Raw genomic sequence first — 16,479 nt, 5'->3', positions numbered from 1 at the left:
ATAGCAGAATGCCGTGGTAACCTCTTTCATTATTCTTTGTAAACAACAACTTCGCCTGTTTTTTTCCCGATTCTTGCTATCAAATGCAAAATTATAACATTGTCATATCAGCCACTAGTCTCCTTATTTTAGACAGGATCCAATAAAAGAGTCCCTAATCTAATAGGCTCCACACTGTCTGCCAAACTCCAACCCCTGTCCCATCACTGCAACGTTGCATCCCTGTGCTTGTTTTACTCTAATGGAATACACTTTAATGAATGTGCTGCATTGGTACCCCCCCCCCTTGATGTACATACCCCTGATCAATCCGACAGCTAAATTCCATTCTTTCATTGTAGAGCTCCCCAGATACCGAAAGACTTTCTACTCTATTAGGTTTTTCTTCAAACTGTTAACCTTTGGAATTCCCTCCCTGCTTCCTGTTTCCATGCAGAAACTTAAATATAATGTGAACAAATGTCTCGCTTCACAACTCCCCACTTAAGATACCATTATAAATTTAGCCCCTTAATTCACAGTGGGTTTTTACATCTCAGTAACAATATGCCTTGTTTGGAATGAATTAAAGTTGGAAAAAAATCTGTACAAATCACTAACTCCCTTGATTATCTGTTGAGGTTTTAACTGATGAATGGTTCGATTTATTGAAACCGTACTATTGGAAGTCCACAAAACCCAGAGTATCTGAGTATGAGAGCTTTTGTTTTGTATCAAGATATTAATAAGTTTGATTCTTCATTAAGTGAGCACCCCAGTTAATTTTCTAAGAATTTGTATCTGCTATATATATATAAGTTTTCAAAATATATATGGCCACTAAGCTACACAGAATTTTCTGTGTTTAATCCCTGTAAAGATTCATCAGGCTATTGGATCCTCACAAACAGGAAAATTCTCTGTAGCTTAATTGCCACATATATTTTAAAACTTATTACCTCGCTCTACTCATGTATTGAGCACTTTTGAAGCTAATAATGAAAATAGATGCATAAAGAAGTACGGTTGCTAACCTGCCTCTATTCTATCATTATTTTCATGGCAGGTGCTCATCTGAGCTCTAATCTATAGTCCTCCTTCCTTATAAAATATTCACAACAAAAACTCATCTAACTACAACAGCTGTAAACAATTTCCCATTCTCCTTCTGTGAACTTAAAACTAAATAGGAACTTTCATGAGCAAGAATTACCTGTCTGTGGAACCCAATACCTTGGAGCTGCTTCCCAGATAACTATAACTTGATCGTTCCAAGCCCAATGTTAAGTTCTTGTTGAATACGCATCTTAAATAATCAAATTCTGCCCAGTTTTAACTATTTTTACCAATCTTGAAAATGTTATCCCACTGTTCATCTAACAAACTCCGTAACTCTTATCCTTGAATAGCCTTTGGGTCTTGATATGCAGTAACTTGTTAGGACATAAAAGAAAAATATCTAACAATAATAAAAAGATGAATAAAAAATTTAAAATAATAATAAGAGGACATGACTTCCGCATTAAATCATAAAAGAATGAATTCTGGATTTTGTACTTGAAGAATTCCTAAGACTGAATGATTGAATCTGATTGTTTTGTTTTATGCAATATAAACCATTTTCAGGTAATTTAATGCCAAATCCGATCATTTTGGTAACAGTTTCTGTGCTTTAATTTCTTCATATCATCAAATATTTATTTAGTGATTGGTTTGGTTGTTTGGTACAGGAAAATTGTTGCTTTTGGCTTTGCAGAATATGATTAAGTTTTGCAAAGGAAAAAAAAACAAAACAATTGTGCATTTTTAGCCAAAAAGCTGATATCTTCAGACAGCCTGATCAGATATACCAGGTAAGATTGAATTAGCAAGAACTGTAAAATAAATAAAAAAGACTTACCAACTGCATCCGGATTTTGGTTCTTTATGGAAGACAGACAGCTATCCCGGATACGCGTGAGTAATTTTTTTAAAGAAGACACTAAACTTTGCCGGAAAGGAGATGAATCGATATTCAGGTTGAGTGGTAGAGCTTCCTTTAGAAAGATGGACTCCATTTTGTGTAACATTTCTGTGAGGAAAAAAAAAAAAGATAAAATTCATTTTTTAATCAAACACAAATTTATTTCCTATTATTTTAATTTGAACGGAACCCTTGACAAGGACCCATGGCGCAAATTCATTTGTAAAAATTACACTTATGGAGGTTGAAAATTCAATCTTCAATATAGGCAATACTCAAAATACAATTGCGAATTGCTTAGGACTTGCACTCAGTCATCGCTGACAAAACAATGGTTCTGTTCAAAAATTCAGTGCAGATTCTCGAGTTCAACAAGATGCAACTGAAGAAGTTCGGAGGTTACATCTACCAAAACGTTGTGAAAATATTACTGAAGATGAGAACAGTAGTCTGAAGAATCCAAATAATATAAATAATCAATTCTCAAAAATTAAAAAATGTAATACAATCAAACGAGAGAAAAATGCATGTAAGTTACATATATCAAGACAGATCAGACAAATGTAATAATTTTAAAAACAATCTTTGCTAAAGGACTGTGAACATTCGGCATTGCCCAGTAAGTAGAGTTATGTTGTTGATCTCTTTTTGAATTTGATAACTTTATATCTATATATATAAAAGCGAAAATGTGTGTGTGTATATGTGTGTGTGTGCATTTTTTCTGTATGTCTGCCAAAGGCTTTTTTCGGGGTGTTTCTCGGCTTGCTCGCTCAATCTTATAACTTTTTATATGCTACACAGATCATAATATCTCACACTTACGAAACGTGGTCATAAATATATTTTATTTCGGCCACTTTTATCTTACAATTACAACAAAATTTGTGCTGTGAATTCGTTTGCTGCTGCTATGGTATAAGACTTGACCTAGAAAAAACACCTTCAATTTTTAAATGCTTATTTTCAACTTATCAAAAGTCTCTGGCTTTCTGGCCTTATGGTATGTCATCAGACTATTAACCTCAAGGCTTCAGGTTTGAGTCTACCTCCCTCCCAAAACTTTTTTTGCTGCTTTTTTTTGTTTTTGTTTGTTTTTTAATTCAAGCCTTCTTTTTTGATCTACCCCCCCCCCAACACACACACGGATACCCCACCCATCGGGTTCGAGCCTACCTACCTCCCAAAACTTTTTTGCTGCTTTTTTTTGTTTTTGTTTGTTTTTTAATTCAAGCCTTCTTTTTTGATCTACCCCCCCCCCAACACACACACAGGTACCCCACCCATCGGGTTCGAGCCTACCTCCCTCCCAAAACTTTTTTGCTGCTTTTTTTTGTTTTTGTTTGTTTTTTAATTCAAGCCTTCTTTTTTGATCTAACTCCCCCCCCCCAACACACACACGGGTACCCCACCCATCGGGTTCGAGCCTAACTCCCTCCCAAAACTTTTTTTCACTGTTTTTTTTTTTTGTTTTTCTTCATTTTTTTTTTAATATTTGTTTTCGAGCCTACCTTCCTACCAAATCTTTTTATTTTTCTTTTTGCCTAAAAACATTATTTCCTTCACCCTCAACTGGGCACTTTTCTACAGAGAGGGGTCGCTTTTTTCGCTGATATTTCCAAAAGTCATCCCCTCTTTTCGATTGACTAGCCTTAATTTAAACCTTCATCACTTCCGGTTTGACGATAGATGCAACAGCAAAGACATCACATTGTTTTCTCACTTTTTTTTCTCTTTCGCGGTACAGGTCTGAGCCTGCCTGCCTACTACAACTTTTTTTTTTGCTCAACACACACCTACAAACACCCGGGCAACGTTGGACACCCATGCTAGTATATATATATATATATATATATATATATATGAGCAAACAGTTAATAAAATATATTAAAAAACACTTTGAAATGAGTTAAAAACATATTTAATCTGAAAAGGAAACACTAGATAAATGGATAGTCCTTAATCCGCGGAGTTTCGAAGAAATACTTTCCTTCTCATCAGGTTGCTCGGCATTGCCCGAGTGTTTGTAGGGGTGTGTTGAGCAAAAATAAAAAGTAGTGGTAGACAGGCAGGCTTGAACTCATGTTGCAATGGCTGAAAAAAAGTGGAGCTGTGTGTAAGGGTGTTGGTTGAGCAAAAAAAAAAAAAGGGAAAATTGCAAGCGCAATAAAAAAAAAAAAATTAGGAGTAGTAAGCAGGCTCGAACCCGTAACACACCTGTGGAAAAGGAGGTGAAAAAAAAAAACGGTCTTATCGATGCACCCACCATGATTGTGAGCTCATGGGCAGTCGAAATAACGTCTTTTATGCGACGTCATTCACGCGAGGTTTGAATGACTTGCAAAAAATGTCAGCGAAAAATCAACCTCTCCTTGTAGAAAAATGCTCAGTTGAGGGTGAAGGAATTAATGTTTTTAGCCAATTTTTCCATATTTATCGTCCAAAGGGTTGAGCTTCAAAACAGTACAGATCTCATGAAAATCCGTCGCCTCTGTCGAAAGTTTTAGGCAGACATTCAAACATACATACATATATTTAAAGACAGGTGAGATTTATATATTAGATTAATTGTTTTCTTATCTATGTAGCGGTTGTGCGTGACGAAAGTAGTCAAGTGGAAATAAATATTCGTCCAAATATATATTTATCTTAATTATATATTTGTAGAAAGCAACATTCAATTATTGAAAATAAAACCTGATGTTAAGATTATTAATTATATTAGTTTTAAACAATATTTCAGGGCAAAACCTCTTTATCAAGTTAGTGAGCACAAAATCATTTGCAGTAATACCATTTTTTTTTTTTTAAGTGACAAAAAAATATTCTGTCTTCACTTATGAAGAGGTCTTATTGTGAAATATTATTTAAAAATATATCCTCTTACCATCTTGCTACCGGATTTATTTACAATAAATGTATTTGTATGGCCTTCTAAATCTGGGTGGCGAAGATATTGAGGTTGTCAATAAGTTTTGTTATCTTGGTGATATCATTGAAGAACATGGTAAAGCAAGTGTGATTACAAGAGTTTAGAATTTCTGCCATTACTAACCAGCAGAGTGTTACCACTATCAATCAAGGGAAGATGGAATGTGTATGCAGTATGATTTTTTTTTAAAATTCAATTTTTACCCCAACCAAGGTACAGTGCCACTTTTAAGTAGGGGGTTACTATCTGAGACATTACTAATGATTACTATATTGTCCAATTGTCCACTGTACACTTTTTAACCCTTATCCTCAAGTGGCCTCTTGGCCTTGATAAGTGATTCCTATGTAAAAAAAAAGAAGTTGCAGGGATATTATGAAGGGAGGTGGGCAGCAAGATGTCTGTTCACATTACACTTGAACTTCTGCATGTCAGTACAGTTGGGAAAGCAGAATCTCGGAAGGGAGTTCCAAAGTCTCACAGTTCTGGAGAGGAAACTATTGAAGTAGAAGGTTTTCTTACACCTAGGGATCTCTACTGTGTAGGGGTGGATTTAGCTTTTTAGGTTTGTCGGAGGTATTTATGTCCAGAGGGTACAAGTTCTTGTAGTTCATCAGAGCATTCACCATTAAAATACTTGTAGAACAGGCAGAGAGATGCAACATCTCGTTGATGGGATAGAGGCTGAAGTTTAGATGACAGTTCAGGACCTAGCAAGTTGGCGACTTTTTGAACCCTGTCCAGGAGTGAGAGACAAGTAGCAGATGCACCAGCCCAAATGTAACAACAGTACTCCATACATTGGCGAATGGTGGCCCTATACAGGTACAGGATACTTTCAGGCGTAAGTAGTTTTCTAGCATGGTATAGAGAGCCCACCTTCTTCGCAGCAACCTTGACAATGCTCTCAAAGTAAAACCTGGCCAATGAGGGTTGAGGACATGTGGTGCATGGAGAGAAATAATAGAATAATACGGTAAATGAGTCCTAAAGGTATGCTTAGTTCTGATGAGTTTAATAGGAGATTAAATCTGGACAGTATAAGAAGTGCGCAGAATAGGAGACTTTGATGGTAGAGTTACGTTTAAAGCAATGTTAACAGTTTTTAGGTTAGTAGATATGTAAAACAGTTAAGGTATCAGGTCCAGTTCAGGGGGTGGAAGAAGAAGAAGAGACAAAAACAAACCTGAGAGAAAGAAGGACAAATAAAGACCTAGCCAGAGATTAGTTTCAAAGTCAATTTCTTAAAGCTGTCCAACACATGCCAGCATGTAAAAACGGATATCAAACTGAATATGATGATGATATCGACCTCAAGAAAGGTACTAGCATAAAAATGGTTGATGAGATCCTAGATGGAGTACTGCTGACACATCCTTTTCTCACAGAAGAGACGTTGTTAGTTTCTCGCTTTCGTGATTTCCATAGATGTTGCTCAACTGAGCTACAATTTCTTGTTCCTCCTTGCAGAACATTCATAGCAAGAACTCATCTTCCTGCCATAATGGAAAAAGACTTTTGTTTTTGTTTTTTCTCAAGGTGCCTGTCATCAGGTGAAATTTCCATGGACAGAGTTTCTTTTTACCTTTAGAACACATTACCACAGAACTACTTCCCTGCTGTTCATATTCAAATCCAATGTCAAGAAATTCTTGTCATAAGCCACTGCATAAGTAATCAAATGGACTGAATATCATTGATTGTTTGTTATCTTTCAGCAATCATTTCATCCAATTAACCATTATCCTCGAGTGGATAAATTGTGAATCAAAAAAAATAAGTTATGTATCAATATATGTTTGAAAAGCTTATCAATACACATCTGCTCTATTAATAAAACGATCTTGATTTTTTCACCTCCTAATAAGCACTTAACGAACATTTTGTTGACAAATATTTTGCACTCATTAACTATGCATCCATGTTTCATCCACATTTAAAAATTGTTACATTTAATCAGAACAAAATACCTCTTTCAATCATGTAGTTCCATACAAAGGGTAGCAAAGATTTTCACTCTCTATACATTAAGTCCTCTCACAACAATCATGTCACTGGATTACAATAATATCAAATATACTTAATCTGAATAAAATACCTCTCTCAATCATTAAGCACCAAATTCGGGCGAGTACATAAGGCAACATTTTTTCTCTTAAGCATATTTCTTTAAATAAAATATAATTTTTTGTCCATTAATTTTGTTTTTGATCCTTTCCAACTTCTGAATAACGGTCTTCACTTCTGGCAGGAACTGGCTGATGTAATCGCCATATTAACCACCTGATAATCAACATTCCTGTCCCATGTCCCAATTTAAGAAGGTTTTCATTGAATATACATCTATACTTGAAAAGACCAATAATAAACGATGGATTGGAAAGTACTCGATTTACAATAAATATGGCAATTACAAATGAATATTTGAAATACTAGAAGCATTACTAATAAAAACTAAAAAAAAACTATTATAAATAAAAACTTTACCAATAGTAGTAACATTATGAAATATTTATAAAGTTATTAAAATAATTAACCAATGAAATCATGTTATAAAAAAAATTATATAAATTATTCAAAACCAATTAGATTAATCTATCCCTGATGATGACTCTAGATGGATTGGAAAGTACTCGAACTTACGACAAATATGGCTCTTACATCAGCCAGTTTCTGCCAGAAGTGAAAACCATTATTCTTAAGTTGAAAAGGATCACAAAAAGAATTAATAGACAAAACTGTTTATTTTATTTAATGAAATTATATAAGATAAGTCACAGATTAGAGATCAAGTGAATTACCCTGTCAGATATTACATTGAGGTAACACTTTCAGGATGAACCTAGGCAAAAAGGTAAAGCTCAATATTTAAAAAATATTTTCAATATATGTGCTGAAAAGCAAAATACTTGTTTATTCATAGCTGAACATTTTGCTCATTGCATTTCATTTCATCTGATGATATGGCCATTATTGAAAATCCATGGATTAAGGAAATAAACATAATTTTTCTCTATACATATTCCTTGTTTCAAGCAATAAATTCTCAACTTAAATATATGTGTATATATCTTGATTTACAGAATTTAACTTCAATCATTAAACTTTATATATATATATATATATATATATATATATTGTATTGAATTTTCAAAGTAAGATGCAAGTAGCATTTAACCCAACAAAATTTATTTTCAAAATGACTTAATCTGGTCCAGACAACTAATATGAAACATCTTTAAATAATCACCTAAAAATAAATGCCAATAACTCATATTTTAGATTGAAAAATATAATAGGAGTGATCTACGTTATGGTTAAATTTTTATATAAGTTTCAAAATGTGCACATGAACTAAAAAAATTTAAAAACTAAAATTATTTCACTGCATTCCAGGCAGTTAGTCATCTGTGTAAAGAGTTAAAGAGTTTAATTATTTATCGATTCATCAAATCAATGGTGAACACATAGTTCATGTCAATCAGTGCAAATAAATAAAAAAAAACAATCCTCCCCCCCACACACACATCACTCTTTATATCTATCTGTCCAAACAAATATCTTTATCATTTTTGTTTGTCTTCTATGATTTATCCTGTCCTCGTTCTCATCATCCCTCCCCCAACACTCAGCTTTTCTGGTATGAGAAATGGCAAGTTGGCTTTTTAAAAAGTGGAAAGAGGGTCTGGATTTTGGTTGGTTGTTTTACGGCATATCAACCCTTTTCGGGTTATTTAATGCCGAATCCAAAGATTTTAAAGAAAAATTTTTTAAATAGAATATATTTGTTGTTTTCACGTCGGTTTCTATTTAATCCATAGTTGGGACCCTAACAGGTACTACCACTCCGGGTCAGAGTGGACCTGTGAGCAATGGTAATTAAAGGGTGGCTCCACACTCCCCAAAGCCCACAAGCTGGGGCCTCACCACTGGATATAGTTTAAGGTCATATCCAGGACCCTCATTGAGGGACTTTTATCCTCTGCAGGGGGGGGGGGGCAGTCGGCGTATTCTAAAGAACAGGGCCGAAAGAGGGTCTGGAGGCAGGAAGGAAATACTTAGAAGGCTTCTTCTCTATTCACTGTCATAGATTTTTATTTACTTATACTGACACTTGTTTTTCTTGTTTTACTTGACACTATGTTATACACGTTTACTTATGTTGACAACATTACTATTATTTCAGTCCTGAATTTTTTAGATGAGGGTTGATTGTTTATATTACTTCTTTTGATCAGACTATTGCTCTCACCTTGAGTGTTATTTGTGCAACGTTTCGGTCGGATTGGCCTTCGAACATCGTCAAGCATGTTAGTTGTTGTTTGCTAAACAGGCTAAGCTAAGAAATTAATAGCATTTGGGAACCTCTAACTGTAGAAAACATACAAATTGTACACCCTTAAAATGTCAGTGATGGAAGGGAGATAATCCCGTCAATCTTTATTAGAATTGCCTCCCCTTTGTCAACCAATTTTTTTTCACACATGCAAAAAAACACAGACAAAAAACAGAGAACAACTCCAAGAATATGAAAATATCTACGGAGCCAGTAACTTTTCTCCTTTCTTTTCCAAAAGAACAACCAACATGTCTGAAGATGGTCGACGGCTACACCAACCAAAACGTTGCACAAATAACACTCAAGATAAAAACAATAATCTGATTAAAACAAGTAATAATTACTATTATTTACTTACTCATACTAATAAATAGTGCCTGAGTAAAAAAACAAAACTTTGGTAATTAAAACACTTACTGCATGAAAAGAAATGCTCAGCTTGTGTTATTATTATTATTATTATTATTAATAATTAATTCCTGATAAACATTTTTTTTTTAAGTTCACAAATTTGTACCTGATGAACTTACTGCACTAATCCCTAACTTCACCTCCTTCTAAACCGGCACATCTTGATCAGTCTATGGTAAAGCAAGAGTTGCCTAATCACTAACTACACATTCCCTTCTGAACGATCACCCAGCCTATAGTGAAGCAATCGCACCTCTCCTACTGAACTGATATTGCTTAATTAGTCTACAGTAAAGCAAGTGTTGCTCAATCATCATCCACATCTCCTAGTTTGATTTTATGTCTCTGGACATTTAAATAATGGATTTCAATAGCTTCTCGCAGTTTGCAATATTTGCCAATTAACAGAATTCTTTACAACATTCATTGGTTCAGCATTATTGCTTGCTATTCTAAGTTTCCATTCAAACAAACATAATCCTGTTGATAATTTCTAAAATGTCTTTCGAACCCAAGTGATTGCTTAAATTTTTAATTTCATTGAGCAATTTTTTACTATGATATGGAACTTCCATCAGACAACACTGACGCAAGTAAGAACACAAAAGTATAAAAAAAATTACATATTGCATTGATAAAAAGTGAATCTGTATAGATCATTCCCCATTACATATCTTAATTTGCTTCAGTTTTTGTCTATCCGTTACACCTCTGCATTTTATCACTTTACATTAATTACCTTTATATACACACTAAACAATGCTTCAAGCAAACTACATTAATCCCACTTGTTATTTAATTCTACATATGTAATATTACTAAGCACACTAAATTGGTCTTAGTTATTGTCATATAAAAACTATCATATATGTTATTAAAACATATAAAAATCATTGGGAATATATTTAGTGATGTGTATATGGCGCCTGTGTCAAACTGTATTCACTAGTTACTGCTAACACAGTGGACGTGATTCATTCATATATCAAGTGCCTTATTCAGCATAAGATGTATGCATAGGCTATATCAGTCGTCTCTGTAGTTATTGGCATACATACATTAATTACTGGAATCGGAATCAAGAATTTAGAAGAGAATTGATAATTGCATCAGAATCTGGAAAAATATTGGAATCATCCCATCACTAATATATAAATATATATTTATATGTATATATATATATATATATATATATATATATGTATATATATATATATATATATATATATATATATATATATATATATATACACAAACACATATATTGTATCAATAAAGGTGAATTTGCATAGCTTATTCAATCATCATATTTTATTTGCTCAGTTTGTGTTTATCCATTACACCTCTGCATTGTTTTGCTTTCTATAAATTACCTTTATATATACATACTAAACAATGCTTTAAGCAAACAACATTAATTCCTTAAATTTTTATTTTTTGATTCAAATTCTGGAATTGATTGTGACTATCAAACTGCCATTACCAAAAAAGAAACTTTAAAGCTTCCAAATTTTTTTTTAGATAAGGTTTGATTATTAGTATTGTTTTTATACATCAAACTACTGTTCTCATCTTGAGTTTTATTTTCACAATGTTTCGGTCAATATAACTTCCGACCTTCTTCAGGTGTATTTTGAGGTAGTGGTTCTGTGATTCTCAGTTTAACTGTGGGTCAATGTTTATAGAGTTTGTTATTTAGATCTAATATATGATCTCCAAGAAAAAATTGATGAGAAATGTCAGTCTTAAATGATTTTATATTCCTGCAATGGCAGGAATAACTTGTTGAATGATTAAAATTAGTCATTAATTTCAAAGTAAACAATAAAAAAAGTGTCGGAATAAAAAATAGCTTCTTCTGACTATTTAAATGTAAAGTGAACAAGCACCTTGCAGCACAATGCCCCACTTAAGATACTCCCTTTAAACCTAACTCCTAACCACAGTAGTTCCTCACATCTTAGTGGTTATATATCTTTTTGGGGAGAGAAGGAGGGGTAAATAAATGGGGCTTATCCAGTTTCACCTCAACATTTAAAACTGCTGGTAAAAAGAAAATAAACAAAATAGCATAAGAAAACTCATTATATATATATATATATATATATATATATATATATATTATTATTAAATAGACGAAACACCAAAAATTATGCAAATTTATGCTATATTTTTATCACAAAAAACAAAATTTGATTGTTGAATTCTCTTATGAGCCATTTTTTTACATTTTATACATTAGTCAATGCCAAACAGATGTAACGCAAACGTTAAGATTAAAAAAATCCCACCTCCTCATTTTAAGAATGGCTTCCAAAAATTTGCACAAGGATAATTTGATTTGATTTGATTTTTTAAAAACAAAAATACTGTATGAATTTGTGTAAATTTTGGTGTGTAGCCTTTTTTAACCAACCAGGTACATAAAGTTTTTGTACAATTATAATTTTTTTATTGAAGTAAATCTGAATAAGTATCGAATAAATTTGAAAAGAAAAAAAATTAAAAAAGTTACTTTCCTACATTACGCATAATGCATTAATCATTAGACAAGAACACAAATGTAAACACGCCAGTCCATAACCCCCCCCCCCAAAAAAAATAGATAAATAAATAAAAATCTGTATGGTGTACATGCAAATTATAGAAAGAAAATAATGTCTACCAAAAATCACATAAATTGATTAAGCAGTTTTATTTAAAAAAAAAAAAAAAAAAAAATTTTTTAAGCGAATTTGAGTTTTTCCAATGACCCTCTCCCATGTTAAGAATGGCTTCCTAAAATTTCACAAAAGTTTGAATTATGTTGAATTATCTCCCTTGTCCTGCAAAAAAAAAATGGTATTGGGAGATCATTGATTATTTTTTAGCCATAAAATGTGATTTTTTTTTAAAATAAAAGTACTTGATTAATTCAGGTGATTTTTGGTGTATGATATTTTCTTTGTCTTGTCTGTACATACACTATATAGATTTTTATTTATTTTTGAGCTTTTTTTTTCATGGGGAAGGGGTTATAGACTTGCATGCAACCTTCTTATATTAAAAGAGGAAGGTGTATGATGACATGATTGCAAATTACCTGTTTTTTTGGCTGAGTTGCAGAGTAAAGATAATGTGTCTAGTCTGACTGTTGGATCATCAGAATAGAGAGCTTCCTGCAATAATGTTTCATTCTGGAATAAATAAATATACAAATACAAAAATCAGGTTAACTCATTTCTATCGACTATTATATAAAAAGAACAGTGTGTGTGTGTGTGAGAGAGAGAGGGGGTTCATTCCCTATGATCTCTGAAATGGCTGGGTCAGTTTTTATGAAATTTCACACAAATGTACTTTATGTATCTGGCAGTGTTCTTAGGTTGGTTCACCTTATTCAGCCTAACATCACAAGTGCATTTAAGAAATTTTATCACTGCACAGGCAAAAAGGCCAGGCATATAAAATCAGCAGTAGGTTTTTTGATATGATAGAGATGCATTTGAAATGAATGTTTTGTTTAGAGCACAATTAAACCATGATACTTGACTTTTGCATTTTAAACCGTTATATAGAAAAATAATCTTATAAAATTAAAAGTCCTCTACAGTGCAATGTAAACTACAGTGTATTATGGACTAAAACACTATGGGGAGGTATGTACTATGATGGATCCCCAACTAGAGCAGGCAATCAATTGATTTGATTGAAAAATGAGTGATTTCACCAATTTCGATGACAATAAAACTATGGGAGCATGAAACATTTGTTGATCATCATTCAACCCCAGGCAATGTCAGGTCTCCTTGCTAGTTTCTATTTAAAACATAATTTAAATGTAACCAATCATAACTTAATCTATATACATAAAATCGGGTGTCTGTCTATCTGATGTAGATTCAAAGTACAATAGTTGTTTTTTTTTAGTTTTTTTTAGTTTTTCATTGAAATATGACATGATTCAAACAGTGTTATAAAGAAATTAAAATATGGAAAAAATATATTTGGTTTTAAAAATTATGTTTTAAATTATTCAAAAAAAAAAAAAACATGTTTAAATCTAAAAAAATCTTCACTCCCCCCCCCCAAAAAAAAATGTAAAAAATAAATTGCTAAAATATTTATAAAGAAATTTTTTTTTAAATAACATCTTTTAAAAAAAAATTTTTTTTTTTTAAATCTCAAAAAATATCTTCAAATTTTCTTTAAAAAATTCACATTTAAATCTAAAGAAAAATCTTTTAAAAAAACTGTAAAAAATTAAATTACAAAAATCTTTAAAAAAAAATCATAAAAAAATATTCCTATTTAAATTCTTTTAAAATAGATACTTACCCATTCCACAACACCAGAAAGTGACCGTGAGGTCAAAGATACCATGACCCACATATGCAGCAACTCTGAATGAGTCCATTTCATTTGCAGATCCAGTTTTTGGCAAGGATCCATCTGAACATTGTCTGAAGTGTGTAGACAGCTGGTGAGCAGCCAATTCAAATGCTCGCCACACTGCGGAATAAACTTAAGCGTAGCTAAAAGCCAGTAATGGCCGACATTCCTTTTCACCATCCTAAAATAAAATAAAAAATTAACAATAATAGAAAATACTTGATCATTTTTCTCCATAAACAACTATCAGCTAACATTTTCATCAATTTCTGATATTTTTTTTTTATTCACAAGTTTTTCTAGTATACATAGCAAGCAAGTGTGTATCCTCAGTCAAAAATTATGCTTTCCCAGTGTTTGCACAACTATTCATATAAAAAACAATCGGTAAAATTAATGATTGTTATGTTCAATGTCACATCAACCCTTTTAGGGTTATTTAATGCAGAATTCAGTCATTTTGGTAAAAAAATTTATGCTCCAAGCTGTTTATTTTTTCAGATATTTATTGATGATGTTTTGGCTTGGTTGTTTTGTAGAGGAAAATTGTTGTTTCCAATATTTTTCAATTTTGATCATTTAGCAGCTATTTTTACTAGCTAAAGACCAGATCAAATTTGTTCCACAGATCCAAATTTCTTATATATCAAGTTTCAAGTCTATAAATCAAAGAATGGCAGGAATTTGCTAGAGACCGTTCCTCACACAGATAGACAAGGTCACTATATATATTTATATATATATATATACACTAGCAAAAGTATCCGTCCTTGACTGGGTTCAAAACCAGCCTACAGAAAATGGACTGATTTATGAAAGTATTATAGGTTATGAAAAGGAAGGATTGTAAAGAGATAGCTTCGAATTTGGGGGGTATCAAAACCAAAGCAAAATATGATGAAAGTAAAAATAAAATAAATAAACCCCATAATTTATTATACCATACCTGTTCACACTGAAACACTTATCACAATATTCTGTGGATCTATATTAAAAAACCTTGTTAAACTTTGTGACATATTTCCATTCTATGGAGGTCAGGCGCAAACGAACACCCCATAATTTTATTATACCATATTTTTTTAAACTGAAACATAATTATCAAAGTATACTTACGCAGATAGATATGAAAAGTCTTTATTAAAGTTTGTGCCTATTTCCATTCTATGGAGGCCAGGCACGAACGCAGACACCACAATTTTATTATACCATCCCTATTTAAGTTAAAACATACTTATCAAAGTATTATTATGTACATCTATATAAAAAAACACTTGTAAACGTTTTTTTTTTTATTTTTTATTTCCATACTTTGTGAATCAGGTGCATACGCAGACCCCAAAATTTTAATGAATCATCATTACGTCAGATCAAACATACCCATTCCTGTGTCTCGATACATCTTCTATCATTATATGTGATCAGTTTTCTATAATAGTCAACCATATAGGAGCCTATTCGTGACCAGACACACACACAGACGTTCAGCTTTATATTATAGATATATATCAAAGAAATAGATTCCATTCAAAATTCTGTGCAGATTTCTAAGTTCAACAGAAAGATTCCAGAGTTCAACTAGATACACCTGAAAAAGGTTGGAGGTTACATTGTGAGAATAACACTAAAGATGACTATAATAGTTTAAATTATGCAAATTATCAATCCTCATCTTAAAAATTCATAAACATAAATTTGATTTAATTGATTTGAAATTTTATCGATTTCGGATTTTTTGCCATAAAAGGAATCAAAAAAAAAAATTACTTACTCATCTTTACTTGCTAATCCACCTAAAAGAGTATTACGCCAACCTTCATCCCAAATTTTGACTGGATTCTGGCACCTATTCAAGAAAAATAAATAAATCAAATAGAAATGAATAAATCAAAAAAAGTGCAAGCAAATAAACGGCATAAATATGTTGATGCGATAAGACCATGTGCACTCCCTCGACCCCCAACATTGTTTCCGTGGTTTGATTCTCCTTCGTCTTCTCTTTTTTGCTGCATCATCGTCTCTAATGTTGGGGGTTGATATAGGGGATATACATGGGATCAAAAGTAGAAAAAGATAAAACACAAAAAACATAAACTCCGGCTCATTCTGCAAATATCAGTTGCACGCTAGATGTATGTGTGTGACACTATTGATCCTCTATATTCTGTCGTGTTCATCAGTTAATGTCAACTCAATCCTCTAAAGTTCTCTTAATCTGATGCAAGCCACAACTTGTGTTCGACTGTGTCGAACTGGAAACTGTCATCAACTGTAGCAAACCCAAGATTGTCTACAAGTGTCCTTGACTGTCATAGACTGTCACAAAACGTTTATATCCACTCTTTTGTTCCAATCATCTTGATTAACAATCTTACGTGAGCTTCCTTTTGTGTGTGTTGATGAACAACTTCCTATCCATTTTTTTGCTGATAAACTTATTTCTTCTTCTTTTGTTATATTTCTTTTTCTCTTTTTCCCTACTTC

At 32.4% G+C, this 16,479-nt stretch overlaps 1 protein-coding gene across 1 annotated transcript in view; it reads right to left on the bottom strand.

The window, feature by feature from the left end:
* Positions 1 to 16,479, bottom strand: part of LOC145293980 (tRNA (32-2'-O)-methyltransferase regulator THADA-like) — a 177,448-nt gene that overhangs the window by 85,589 nt on the left and 75,380 nt on the right. Inside the window, exons 11-14 of the mRNA XM_080140866.1 lie at positions 15,767 to 15,841; positions 13,942 to 14,176; positions 12,707 to 12,800; positions 1,880 to 2,050 (exon numbers count right to left, since the gene is read on the bottom strand). Of these exons, the coding sequence (XP_079996992.1) occupies positions 1,880 to 2,050; positions 12,707 to 12,800; positions 13,942 to 14,176; positions 15,767 to 15,841 (575 nt within the window). The remainder of the gene's footprint in view (positions 1 to 1,879; positions 2,051 to 12,706; positions 12,801 to 13,941; positions 14,177 to 15,766; positions 15,842 to 16,479) is intronic.

Source organism: Euprymna scolopes, chromosome 15, assembly GCF_053919585.1.
Source record: "Euprymna scolopes isolate OS-2025 chromosome 15, ASM5391958v1, whole genome shotgun sequence".
NCBI lineage: Eukaryota > Metazoa > Mollusca > Cephalopoda > Sepiida > Sepiolidae > Euprymna > Euprymna scolopes.
Note: the sequence above shows the minus strand (reverse complement) of the source record. Positions and strands in the feature narration are given on the sequence as shown.